Consider the following 14,252-nt stretch of genomic DNA (forward strand, 5'->3'; position numbering starts at 1 on the left):
AAGCATACATTAAATAATGTTTTAGTTTAATGTTAAAGTTAAATCCATGTTTTAGATATTTGGAAGGTATATTCAAATATAGGCATTTTGTTTTAAATGATAACTTATTTTAAAGCTTTTTTTTAAAGTTAAATAAAAGAAAGAAAACAGCTTTTTTTAAAAAAGAAAAAAATGTGTACTTCTTAACATGAAAAGATGTGTACAATTTTTTTCTTAAGAAATAATTTTTATATGTAAATTTTTTTGTTTAACTTTGGTTTAGCTTTTGAATATACATGTATATAAGATTTGTATTGAAACACTTTTGAATTCGAATGATAATAAATACAATGTACATTTTTAAGTTGTATGTTTCATTTTGAAAATTTATGAGAGATAATTGTTTTAAATGCTAACCCCACTTTTTGCTAATTTTATCACTTATCTAGCAACCAAGGCATATAATCTACTATATTTTCATTCACTAGTTTTACCTTCTATATTCGAGCACACTTGAAAAACATACTTGGATTGATACTTACTTTTCATGCCAAAAGTCTAACATTAAAGCTTAACAGAAATAGAACCATATATTGACATCTTCATGTCTGTAAGTGGTCATTGGCTCAGGTTAGACAGTATTTCTTTAAACTTCTTAAAGGTTTTACAACAAGTGAGGGAATAGAGGTATCTCTAGAAGTTCTCTCAAGTTTTGAAAACGTCTATGAAATATAATGTAGATTATAATGGACTGTATGACGGACATGCCGTGAGCATGTTTTGAACTGGCCAGGCTCGATCCCTTAGTTTTGTACATTATAGACTGCATGACAAACTGAGAGAGACTTCAAGAAAGATGTTTCTTCTTTCTCTGTTCAAAAGGATTGTTTTAAGTTTTTGATATTTTATTGATTTTGATTGTTTAACTTACATTTTAACACTCGCACACAAAATAAAAACAACAAACTTATAAAAATGAGTATTGGATTGAATATTGCTATAAATCAAGGGACTATAAACATTTGACTCATGTTTTTAAGACCCTTTGTAAATGGAAGACTTACCATGAAAAATATATATAGATTCTTTACATTAAATTTAAATCCAATTTCCATATCAAAAGCTTTATTATTTAAGATTTGTTTGTTTGCTTGTAATTCGTTTTTGATAATAATTCAGCTTCATGTACCTGAAAATTAGGTTTTTACATGAAAGATGTATTTGTTCAGCTTATGATAGTACACATTCCATATATGATTTTCACCTTACCAATGGCATCATACTGTAGACGGGTATAAACTTACTAAAAAGCTTTTTCCCCCCAATTTCCTACTGTGCTTTCTATTTACTCATTATTTTCTCTGTGTTTATTAGGAAAGTTTACTAAATTTATCATTTCTCAGTACCAATGATTATATGTTCTGTATGAACAATGCTTATGGTCTTGATGTCAAAAATATTACAGGAAAGAAGTTTTTACTGATACTTGCATAAAGAATAAATAAATGCTCATATTATCTTTTGTTTTAAGTGTTTTTGTTCACCAGAAAAATGTGTGTTATATGTGTAAATGTCCTGTAATGTACTAGTATATGTGCAGAAGCTGAAAATTGTATTACTTATAAAGATAAGATAAGATATACAGTACCACGCCCCATAGTTTGTCTGTAAGCATTGTTTTGTCATTTGATGTTTGACTTGCTATTTAGCTTTTAGCCTACTGGCAGCAAGAGATACCCATACTACCCGTGCGACCAGTACAGACCAAGATCACCTGGCAAGTCCGCGCTGTCTGATCATGGTCTGCACTGTTCAAAATTCAGTCGGTTACATATTTAATACATACTTAAAAAGAGATGAATGTTTTGTTGTGATTGAAAACTGGACTAGTCTATTGAGCGGTGTAAGGGTTAAAGGGACATTTACCTGTAATAAGTAGTAAATGTCACTAGTCATGTGTTTTTAAAGTGATATTTACTGAAGAGTGGTAAATGTCACTAGTCATGTGTTTTAAAGTGGTATTTACTGAAGAGTGGTAAATGTCACTAGTCATGTGTTTTTAAAGTGATATTGACTGAAGAGGGGTAAATGTCATTGAAGACTTTTGCTTTCATGTGATAGATATGTTTGATAATGTACAATAATAGATCTGTATAAAGATAGTCAGTAGTTAGGTTAGAAATGTATGTTCATGTAATATAGTATCTTTTTATTCCATATTACCTTTTTATTAAAGCTTTATGAACAAATTATATAGAATTTCTCTTTATAAAGATCCATGTTATGTTTAGAGTATTGAACAAAACAAATTAAAGGTATATTGTGCGCAAACTTTTACATTAAGATTTCAAATACAGATGATCTGATTTCAAAATATACATAAAGGAACCCAGTCAGCATGCACAAATAATACTCCATGCGTTTAGGTGAGAGGTAGCCTAATGGTAAGGGTATCCGTCTCTCAAGCCATAGGTTATGGGTTAAGGCCCTTCTTAGGTAAGGACCCCATGTTCTTGATAAGATCATAGCACTGGTAAACCCTGGAAATGGATTAAGAGTGTTTCAAATAATTGCCATCTTTTCATCCATGAACACCCTTTATCATTATTAAATATATAAGCCCCTGCAGACTTGAACAATTGAGAAAGGTTTTTGATTATAAAATGTGTCAATGTAGGTAAATGCATAATATACCTTTAACCAAAGTGGATATAGACTAGCTTTTATATATAAGGATTGTCTATATATTTATTTCCAGAATGCCTTGCCATACTAGGACCCTTATGTCAGTAGAATATTAACTAAGTCATATGAGCCGTGTCACGACAAAACCAACATGATGGGTTTGCCACCAGCATGGATCCAGACCAGCCTGCGCATCCGTGCAGTCTGATCAGGATCCATGCTGTTCGCTTACCAACTCTATTACAAGTAGAGAAACTGATAGCGAACAGCATGGATCCTGATCAGACTGCGCGGATGCGCAGGCTGGTCTGGATCCATGCTGGTCGCAAACCCATTATGTTGGTTTTGTCGTGACGTGGCTCATATATGTTCTAGGCTTAATGTTAAATATCTATATGTATTGTTTTTATATATACATGTATGGTGCTGAGTAAATTCATGTTCTTCATACTTATAAAGTATTTTTGTTTGTTGTGTGCCTTAGTTTGTGTGGCAAATGATAAGTTTGTTTTTGATAATAAATAAGCTTTTCAGAGAAGTAGAGAATACTTAGTTTAATTTGAATATTAAGTAAATTTTATACTAACCTATTTATAAGAAGAATGTTATAGGAGAAATTTGGTGATAAGTAAGCATGAAATATCTTACTTAAAAGGTTTTCACTGTCTGTACAATTTTAATAAGATATTATAATAAAAAAATCCAATGTCAAATGAAAAAAACAGTGTTTGAAATAGACCTTTCCATTTTAAAATGAAAATTTCATGAAAAAGAACCTTTCTTTCAATGATAATTATTTACTATTTGATTGAAAAAGCAAGAGGTTTTAGGTAAGCTTACAATAATATGTTATAAATTTTTAATATTTTAATTTTAGTTTTAGTAACGTGTTTTAGTTTCATTTTGAGTCAGTCATTTGTCTGATATACAAAATATGTATGTGTTGTGTTTCAACGTATTCATACTACAGTCAATGTGATTGTGCCATGTAGTAATGTCTTCAGCTTTGGCTGAATATAATCAAAATGTTAAATTATAAAAGTGTTGTATAGTTTGGGATATTTATTGAAATTTATATAGATCTCTTGTAACCTTGTTTATTGTTTAGAAACAAAGTGATGCCTTCAGATGTTACAGAAATATTCAGATTTTGTTCTAAAGTTGTGAAAAGTACCCCATACAATATTATTTTTCTTGCTAAAGCTATAGTATACATTGACTGTTGTGTTTTAAGAATATATGAGCCGTGTCATGACAAAACCAACATAGTGGGTTTGCGAACAGCATGGATCCAGACCAGCCTGTGCCTCTGCGCAGTCTGATCAGGATCCATGCTGTTCCCTATCAGTTTCTCTACTTGTAATAGGGTTTGTAAGCGAACGGCATGGAACCTGATCAGACTGCGCGGATGCGCAGGCTGGTCTGGATCCATAGTGGTCGCAAATACATTATGTTGGTTTTGTCATGGCGCGGCTCATTTGAACTGTATGTATAAAAGTAATAAACATAAAATAGCTAATCGGTGCAGAGTACATAACTTGTGAATGTACAGAATGAAGATCAAAGTTGTAAGCCATTAAGAAAAAATGTGTATTGGTGAACATTTAGTGTTTGTATTCTCTTTTGGTATTATCTTTTGTTCAATATAATAGCTTTATTTCAATTGTTTTAATGTACCCACAATATCGACAATAAAGTTTGTATTTTGTAAATGATCTATTTTGTTCATGTTATTGCTATCAAGGGGATTAACCGATGAAAAGCATGCAAAAACATGTCAGTGATTGCCTCCCTTAGCGGGTGTGTTTTGCAAGCTTAAATTTGATTGGTCAATATTTAGCCAATGATAAAAATGGTTAGGAACTTGATGTAAACAGTTATCAACATGGCTCCGGGTGCGACAGTCGCAAATGGCTCTATTCATATGAACGGGAATGTAAATGGAAAAGTGTATGCTCGAAATGGACATAAAACAAATGGAACTCACCATAAGGTATTTTAATATTTGTATGAGATTCTTTCATCTACAATTATTTTCAAATTTACAAACGAGTGGATAATTCGTAAGAGATAGAATTATTGATGCCGTGAGAGAACACCGGTGTCAAGGAAAACAACTTTAATTTATACATGTTTTCGTGATCTTAAAAAAATGTAAATTTACGGAAATTATCACTTTTTACAAGTTCAGTTCATCTTCAGAAACAATACGTGATCATTTTAAAGGTGTGCTTACATGAGTTTAGACACGCCCCAATTTTTGTCGGCCTTGACATTGAAATCGTCTCCCTTGATAGATTTCACATAAAATTCGTAAGGTAACCAAAACAAACCAACAACAATTACTGTTTACGTTATATAAATTAGCATTCATGACCTTAATGTAACATGTAAAGAGCTATTTAAAAACATTGATTAATAGGGTAATATATAAGTACACTGTAAGCACTTTAGATTTAGGTGGCAAAAATTGTGACTAAAATCTACCAAGATTGTTATGTCCATGACTTGTATTCTCAAAAGTCTTATCTCTTTTTTGGTTTATTGGATATTTTCTGAAAATCAAATCTATATTTTCGTTTTCATTTCTTTGATATCCAGCAAATCAAAAAGTTTAAAAGTTTATCATATTATATGAAAGCTTGTCTTGGCCTTGTCCAGGTTGTCAAATTCCTTATTTATTGTGTCATTGTTCAAAAATGAATGACTACTATTTCATTTTTTCATGCTGAAATGAAGTGAAAATGTATATTAATATACTTTATGTTATATTTAAAATAAATTTGATGGTTTGATTTGTGCAGGATCTCCTCTTTTATATTTGGATCTAATTTATTATTTAATATCATATTAAGTAAAGCAAATTGGCATGTATCTCATCTTGTCCAGTAACTGGGTCATGCATGTTTCTGCATGATAAACATCCTTGTCACACAAATGTTTAAATTGATTTGAATGAAATTTTGTTTCTGAATTCAAATGGATGCAACTTAAAATACAGAAATCTTGAATGAAACAGTTAACTACAAGTTATCTTTGCTTACATCATTACTAATTCACTTTTTCAATACCTAGGCAAAATAACTTAATATCTTGAGCTAAATCCTGAGATATTTTTTGTTTTGAGTCAGCTCTCTGTGATATATTTGTACTACAATGAGATTGACTGCTTACATGTAACTTTGACTTGACCAAAAAAATCAGAAGTAGGAAAAACTGTGTTTTTTAATATATTCAAGTCAAGGATTAGTTAATCAGTAAATGTATTATGTCTAAACAAGAAGGATTTACTTCTGTATCAACCCATTAAGGAACAACAGATGAAGATTAAAGATTCGAAATATTTTATTTGGTAAAGTAAAAAGATTAAAGATTTCATCAAGTTTATGCAAAACTTTACTTATTTTTCACACCTTGTAAAGTTGTATTCGATTTTGTTGATCTACATTGATGCTTTGATAACCCTCTAGACAAGTTTGATCATGTACTGACAGTCAAATAGTTTGTCCATACATCAGAGACTGGTCAAACTGTTATATAAAATATTATATAACTGATACAAATATTGATTTAAAAGATTTTAAACTATTCTTTTATTCTGACTTTAGAAAAAGAAAGTATTTAATTGATCACCATAAGTGTAGGACAAAAGCCCCCCCGGACGAAAGCCCCCCTTCTAAAAATGACAAGGTGGACAAAAGCCCCCCCCATGAAATTTCCACATAGGACAAAAGCCCCCCCCATAAAAAAGTAAAGGTAGGACAAAAGCCCCCCATTGTCCATCAAATTTACATTTAGTGTAAATGAATTAATGGGTGAGAAGACTATGGCACAATTTCTGTATGCCATGTCACAATGTATCAGACTCAACTAGATGTGAACATTTTCTGAAACTGAACTGTAGCAGAGACTGTGAGAATAATTTATCAATAAATTGTGCTTTATTTCATGCATGTGCTCTTCATCTTCATGTTTGTAATATTTTTAAGCATGTATGTATTAAAGTTGTGTTTTTATGTGTATAAAAAATATGTATGGACATCAAATGTAGGTGACATAGTGTTAAGGATATTAATAAAAATTTTGATCCCTTTACAAAAGTGATTAAACATTACTACTCTTCTGACGCTTGTTGTGTATATGAAAAGCTATGAATTCAGTATTACATGCATGCATTATTTCATCTGTTATCATACTTTGTTATCACTTCAATATATACATTATTAATAAACATTAAAGCAGCACGCCTCCAGATTCATCCTGATTTTCATGAAAATTTTGAAAATGTATTTAAAGGTAAAATATTGTGAAATGAACAAAGAAATTACTTGACACATTACAATCGGCACTTAAAATCCACGTAAATTACCAAAAAGAGGTAAAAATATGCATAAATAGCCCTACTGCGTTAGTAACGCAGTAGAAATATGGTGATAAATACTACAAAATACAGTCATTAATTGCACATAATGTATACACTATATGTAAATTTGATGGACCATGGGGGGGCTTTTGTCCTACCTTTACTTTTTTATGGGGGGGCTTTTGTCCTATGTGGAAATTTCATGGGGGGGCTTTTGTCCACCTTGTCATTTTTAGAAGTGGGGCTTTCGTCCGGGGGGGCTTTTGTCCGTACTTACTAACTGTGATTTCTTTTGCAAGTTTGGGAAAGGGTATTTGATATAATCTAATTTGGGGAATTCCAATTGTGATCATATATATTGTTTTGTGTATCTTATTTTGCAATTTAAGGATCAATGTCTCTAATTTTGTTTGATTTTAATATTAATAAGATATTTTTATGATGATTCATTACTCAATGAGAAATGTTATCTGAAGCCTGCATTTTGGAACTGATTAGAAAAGTGTCTTAAACACAAGAAAAAAAGACTGTGCTAATTTGATAACTGTGATATTCTTTTAAAACATGCTTAACTTTCTGTACATTTTAAAATAGAGAGAATACATTTTATAGAAGTTAAAAACTAAGTCTCTGAAAATGGTGACTCACAAACATGCAGTAAAAAGGGTAGTAAAACGTTTTGTAAGGTAAATATATTTTTTGGTAAAAATAAAGCTGAAGATCACTTCTTGATAAAACCACACATACAGAATATATATTTTAACCCATTACTTCATGAGCATTTTGTGAAAAATGGCTGTTTTCATTGAAAAGTCTCCCGTTACAAGTTCAAACTGCTATAAAACTATAAAAACTGCTTCAACACTAATCAAACTTGGCACAAATGTTGACTGGACCATTGCCCTTGCAACAACATGCTCAGGCTTAAATTTTCTGTTACCATGGCAACGAGGGGACATCTCAAAATTGCCAAAAATCACTATTTTGCGTTGATTTTTTCCATCAAAATTGATTTCAAAGTGCTGCAACTTCTCAATGGATTGAGATAGAGTCAAATGCTTTTCAGCGTTGGTTACGCGTTACCATATGATCAATCTGGGGTAATTTACAGCCTCTCACAAGTCCAAAATTTTCTTGGCGATGAGGGGGACTCCGCCCCCCTTCAAACCCCCCAAACAGAAGGGGGCACATCCCCCTTCTGGCAACCCCCTGATGTATCTTTTGGTTGGGGGGCCGCGCCGAAAAAGAGGTCACTTTTTTTAACAACATTTCTCAAACAAAAACAAGTGTTTGGGGCCTAAATAAGGCATTTTTTCATCATTTGAGACAACAAAAAGGGGGGGGGGGTGAAAAAGGCGTTAAAAGGCGTGTATATGAAGTAATGGGTTAATAATACCACCTGCACTGCAAAAAAAAATCACTTGCCTTTACATTAAGGATGATTAAGCACATGTTATCAACAGGATCTCTGTCTTATACTTGTATCTTATTAAAAGATTGAACTTTGACTGCACTTTCGAAAATATATAAAGTATTAATTCACTTTCCTTCAGTGACAACCAAATCTAAACATTTGCTGTTATGTCTTTGTGTTTGTACATTGAATACCCAGCCATGAAAAAAATTTGCTCAAAATTAAACTTAAATTCTAACTATTAAGAAATAATCATGACTCTGCAAGAACGTGTATTATAATAGTAATGCCAGATTTCAAACTTCCTGCAGCATTAATCAGCTCTACCTTAATTCCAATACTTGTAATGAAATAATTTGTAATGTGATATTAAATTTCTTAATTATTATCAGGAACTATTGTATACAGATATTTACCTCGAAATTATTCTATGGAAAATGTTCAGACAGATGATATAAAATCAGAGAAGTCACTCCTGATGATAGAGAATCTGAGGAACTTTTTTCAGCATACTGAAATTGAAGGCCAACATTAGACTGAAATAAAACAGTAGATTTTTTTTTTATTTAATGTAGTTCTTTTTAGGTTCTCTAGAATTTTGACATACAGTACTAATTTCTTTGGGCTAGTCATTAGTGCGAACATTAAAATAATTTGCATTCAGTTACTGAATGTTTTTCTCTTATACTATTTGTAAGCATGATTTTGTTTGCGGTGACAAACATTGTAAAATGGTTATGCCTTTTGAAATAAAATCTGGAATCTTGAAATTATGAAACACTTACTTTTTGGGGGTGGTTATTTGTGACATGCAATGTTTAACATGAGCAGGTGATAAGTAAATTGTTTTATTTTAATTAAGGCTTTTTAGAGAGAAAAAAACACACACAAATATTTGAATTAAAAATACATTACAAAATAAGTCAGAATTGTTAAATTTTGTTGGATTTTACAATGTCTTAATGGCTGTAATACAAGAAATAAGATGACAAGATATGGTCAAATGAAGAAGCGATAATTACAAAATTAGGAATCTTAGTTTTATCGGCACGCAATTATTGAAATCTGTAAGTTTTGCCAACACGCAAATATTGATCTATTTTTCATAAAAGTAATATATCTGAAATTGCTCTAGGTAAGATAAGGTTTTTATCAGGTTTTTATTTTTAGATATAATATTACAAGAGAGAGAAAAAAATCCTTGTAAGTGACTAGGAAGATTTTTGAGCGCTTGGTTTAAAAGTAAACACGAGTAGGTTCAAGTATCTGCCAAGTGGGAGTGTCATTGTTTAAATAGAAAGTATCTTTATTTAAAGTCTAGTCAACTTTGCATGTAGTTTGTTTTAGCTACATGTAACCCTAATCATGTTCAAACCAAAAGTGATCAGCTTTTTCTGACACTGACCAGTCTAGTGCCAGGCCAGCCTAAACATCTGTACAGCCTGACAAGGCAATATACATACTGTTGCCGGCTCAGTTTTTGTATTTTAAATAAAATCCTAAGAGATCAGAATGAACTGTTCTAAATTCAATGCTGGTTACGTTAATTACAAATTACATATCATGTCAGCAGGTTAAAAACTTTTCATATGTAACATTCCAAATTGAATTTTTATACTAAAAAAAATTAAATTCTAACTACTTTGCTCATATCTTTGTAAATGGCAATTGTTTTACCATAATTATATATGAGAAGAAATAAGAACAAGTGTTGTAATTGCAGGAAATGCAATGTTCTCAAGGATTCAAGTAGAGTCAAGATCATATTGTAAGGATAGGTGTATCCTCCAATTAGCTTATTGTTTGTTCTTTTTTCATTACCACTTGGGATTTAATAGTCACTAGTTAAGCTGATAGTTGATCTTAGCACTTCACAATAAACACTCAAACATAACATTTGAAATTAAACAATGCTTAATAGGAATAATGCTTATGTCAAGATTTAGATTTGGATCAGTATGAGGGACATGTATATAATATTGATCTTAAAATGATGTAATTAACTGGAAACCAGTGGTATAGAGCCAGGTTTGACTGCAACAAAGTTCCGTGTGGCCTGGTTCTTCTTGTAGCATAAGACATTACTATCATTCAGCGGGTTAGAAAATATGTCTGTAACATGATATATGGTGTAAAGTTGTTTGACAACATGCTAAAACAGGTTGCAATTCAAGTCATCTACAAGTCCAATATTTTAACTAACCAGTAGAAAAGTTATGCAAATGTGCAAGATTCTTTGAGTCTGGTTCACCTAAATCAGATTACGAGGTAACAGTGGAGGGTTGTTATTCTAACAGCTAAATAGACAACTCCTAAGTGGACTTTGTCACTTGCAAGTGACGTCCATTGTCTGCAATATAAATCAAGTTTTATTTTTTTGTCTTTTAGCTCCCATTGGGAGTACGTATGCTAGCCATCTATGTAATAGAAAGAGCATCGGAACACGAGGCTATCTGATTTGTACGAGGGGGCGTAGCCCTCGAGTATAAATCAGATTGCCAAGTGTTTTGTTGTTCTTTCTCTTTTGTATCATAGTCAAACATAAAAACAACACGTTCCCTGATACCACAATATGAAACCCCACAAAAAAGTAACCAATGAATGAGCATCTGAATTTGACATTTCCATTGCTACCCCTTTCTCTGTCGTCACAATATGTAAACCTCGGGCAAAATGAACCAATCAATGGGCATGCTCTGCATTGCGGGTAACTAATACATGCACTCCAGTTAACGCACTGTGCATGTATATGTATACGATTTAACTCTGTCACATTTTCAACAGAAAGGTCCCCAAACTATGATACAAGTGATAAGTTTATAGTTAATATATGACATTGTCACAAGATCACACTGTAGGTCATCCGAATGTTTTTGTAGAGTAGTGCTACAAAGCAATTCTTACTAGAATATTTTTGAAATGGTCCTTAAATGTATAGATGGTTGATCATTAAAAGTATTCATCAAAATGACTATTTGTAGCTTTGGTTGCAATTCCTTGATTTTTGACCTGTTTCATCCACCAATAGAGCAGATTTGTTGTTAGTTTAATAATTCATTTGCCAAAAGAGCACACACCTTCTTGTAGAAAATTCCCTCTAAAATATTGTGAGTCTATTAAGGTAAAGTAGAAGTTGGTGTCAATTTATGACAAATGTCACTGTCAACCCAACAGTTTGTAGGATAACATTTTTAACTGTCTGAAAGCTTGCATGGCTGATGTATCTCTATCAGTAAAATTAAGAATTCATAAGTTGTGCATTAGTTTACAGGACCTCTGGAGAAATATATTCTATAAATCACAATTTGGTTATTCTGGAAGCAAATATACTATATAAATTATATAATACATCTTGTTTGGTAGGTACATTGCCAGTTACCATAGAAAACCAGCATGATATTGTAGACAGGTGCTGATTTATAGAAAATTTACTTAAAGTGTAAAAACTTTAAATGCTTGGCTTTTTAAACCATAACTTCAATGTTATAGAACTGACACATTTGTCTAATTTCTAATGAAATTGGAAACTCATTTGTGTCTGAGTGCCTTTTAACTTTGAATGGACTGTTCCAAATTCAAAGGAGAGCAAACGAATTTCAATTTCCACATACTCGTTTATATAAAAAAAAAAAAGAAAAGAAAATCGCAAACAAGCCAGGATGAACTGTTCACTGATGTTCTACTTGATACTAGAATTAACTAACCATAAACTGTATTTTAGAAAAATGAGCTAGACTGTAACATAATCGTAAAGAAATCTCATGTTATATTTATGGTTTTGATTTTTTCCACTTCAATTAGTTTTTTCTGGATGATATATTCTCAAACAATTTTTTATCATGATGAAATTACATATTGATGTTTTAAGGACTGTCTCACTCATACAAATGATGGTAAATATAGAGAGCTCCGGTTACTGACACGTAATATAAATGATATTTTCTGTGAAAAAGGTGATGTAAACGAATTTCATTATTAATGTATGCTATAGTAATGTAGGTTGAGGTGATGTTTTCTGAGCTACAAATTTTTGCCAAAAATAAATTTACCTTACAAACATTTAATTACCAATTTTGCTGTATGTTTGTAACTTGCCATTTTTAGATTTTCTTAAAAAATGACATCATAGAGAAAATCACGCTCTGACATAACCAAAAAAATACTAAAATGCATGATGGGTAGAATGATTTCGGTTGCAGGAAGGAGAGAGCTGCTTCCAGTTCATTAAAATGTAGACAATATTTCCTTAGGAGTATTGTCAATTTTAACCGATTCATTAGATTCTGTAAATGTGTATATAAAAATAGATATGGCAAACCCAGCTAGTGCCTCCTCTATTTTAGTAGCAAAGGCTTCTGAAATTACAGACATTTGAAGTACATGACAGTCTTAGACACTACCTTAGTGCAATAACTGATTAACCACTATTGAATTTAGAAGGACTTATTCTATTATTGCACATGTATTGTTAAAAGTGAAATAAGGATACAAAATCTGAAGTCGTATTTCATCAAAATACTAATGAGAAGTTTTATGTTAAGTTTTGAGTGGGAAGAAAAAGTGTCTTTTGTTAAATTATGACTCTGATAATATCAGCCCTCGCGAGATATCTATAAATACATGTAATATTTCTCAACGAGTAATTTCGCATAACACCAATGCTGATTACTATTAAAAGAAAATGAACTGAAGAAACAATCATATAATATGGAAAGTGATTAAAAAGCCTTTAAAAGCTTCTAGAGGCGTTCAGATTTCTCCCATGTGCATTTGACATGAAATACTGATTTTAGTGGGAAAAGGATTCCTTGTTTTTGTACAGTAAATGTCAAAAGTTCAAAACAGACAAGAGTTTGTGTCAAGAAAATCTGCTGAAAGCCAATACTGAATATTAACAATGCTAGACAACTTTTATTTCTCTTGCACCACAATAGCATGGCAGCACTGGCTTTAATGAGTAAAATTGCCGATCATCAGAAACTGTTAGAGATTATTGAATGTCAATGAACTCTGAAAAGATAATAATTGAATACCCATCTCACTTAATTGGATCTTTTACGGTGAAAGTCGATTATGTACTGTAATTGTCATGTGACATTTTCTCCAGGTTATTTGGAATCGCCTTGTTTTATTTAATTGGTTAAGGAAAAGAATGGATTAACAATTAAACCAAGTCAATAGAAGCCTAAATTTAGCAGTGTGAAAGTATATTAATTTTAAAGCCTTAATGTCTGATCTCATTTCTTAAATACAATTGTATTCTTTTTCAGAACAATGATATATAAATATTATAGAGGATATTGAATGAGTGTAAAGTTCAATACTGAATTTATTGAACTAGTCGAATTAAATTATATTATGCGAGCCTGCGAGCCTCTGGCGAGCAAAATATTATTTGATTTACCGAGTTCAATAAATTCAGTAATGAACCTAAGTAGCATGAATATAATATTCTATCTATCACATATCCAAAATAAAGACTGTTTAAAATGCAAAAGAATTGTTTTTCAAAGATGCGCCTATAGTGTAATTGGTCTAACTTCAGGATTTATATTCCATGGGAAAATATTTCATTTATAAGGACAATACATGATACTTGTTAAAACTCAAATATTCCCATCATTGATTCTCCTTCTTTTTATCATCCACTTCAGAACAAACAAATCCATTTTGTTTCAGTAATCATTAAAAGTTGGTCACTGTATTTCTTAAACTGTAAATAGTTGTTGAAAAATTGCGTTTATCAGACAAAATAGCCAATAAATCTCCACCTTGAGTTAGTTAGCCATGTTAGTAGAGATAAAAGTATGG

At 31.5% G+C, this 14,252-nt stretch overlaps 1 protein-coding gene across 1 annotated transcript in view; it reads left to right on the forward strand.

Moving 5' to 3' along the window:
- The first annotated feature begins 4,500 nt into the window (after nt 1-4,500).
- LOC132731059 (serine palmitoyltransferase 2-like) overlaps nt 4,501-14,252 on the forward strand; it is a 44,665-nt gene continuing 34,913 nt past the window's right edge. Inside the window, exon 1 of the mRNA XM_060717172.1 lies at nt 4,501-4,657. Within this exon, the coding sequence (XP_060573155.1) occupies nt 4,550-4,657 (108 nt within the window). The 5' untranslated portion in view covers nt 4,501-4,549. The remainder of the gene's footprint in view (nt 4,658-14,252) is intronic.

The sequence above is a fragment of the Ruditapes philippinarum genome, unplaced genomic scaffold (genome assembly GCF_026571515.1).
Source record: "Ruditapes philippinarum isolate M1 unplaced genomic scaffold, ASM2657151v2 ctg41_1_1_1_1, whole genome shotgun sequence".
NCBI classification, from domain to species: domain Eukaryota; kingdom Metazoa; phylum Mollusca; class Bivalvia; order Venerida; family Veneridae; genus Ruditapes; species Ruditapes philippinarum.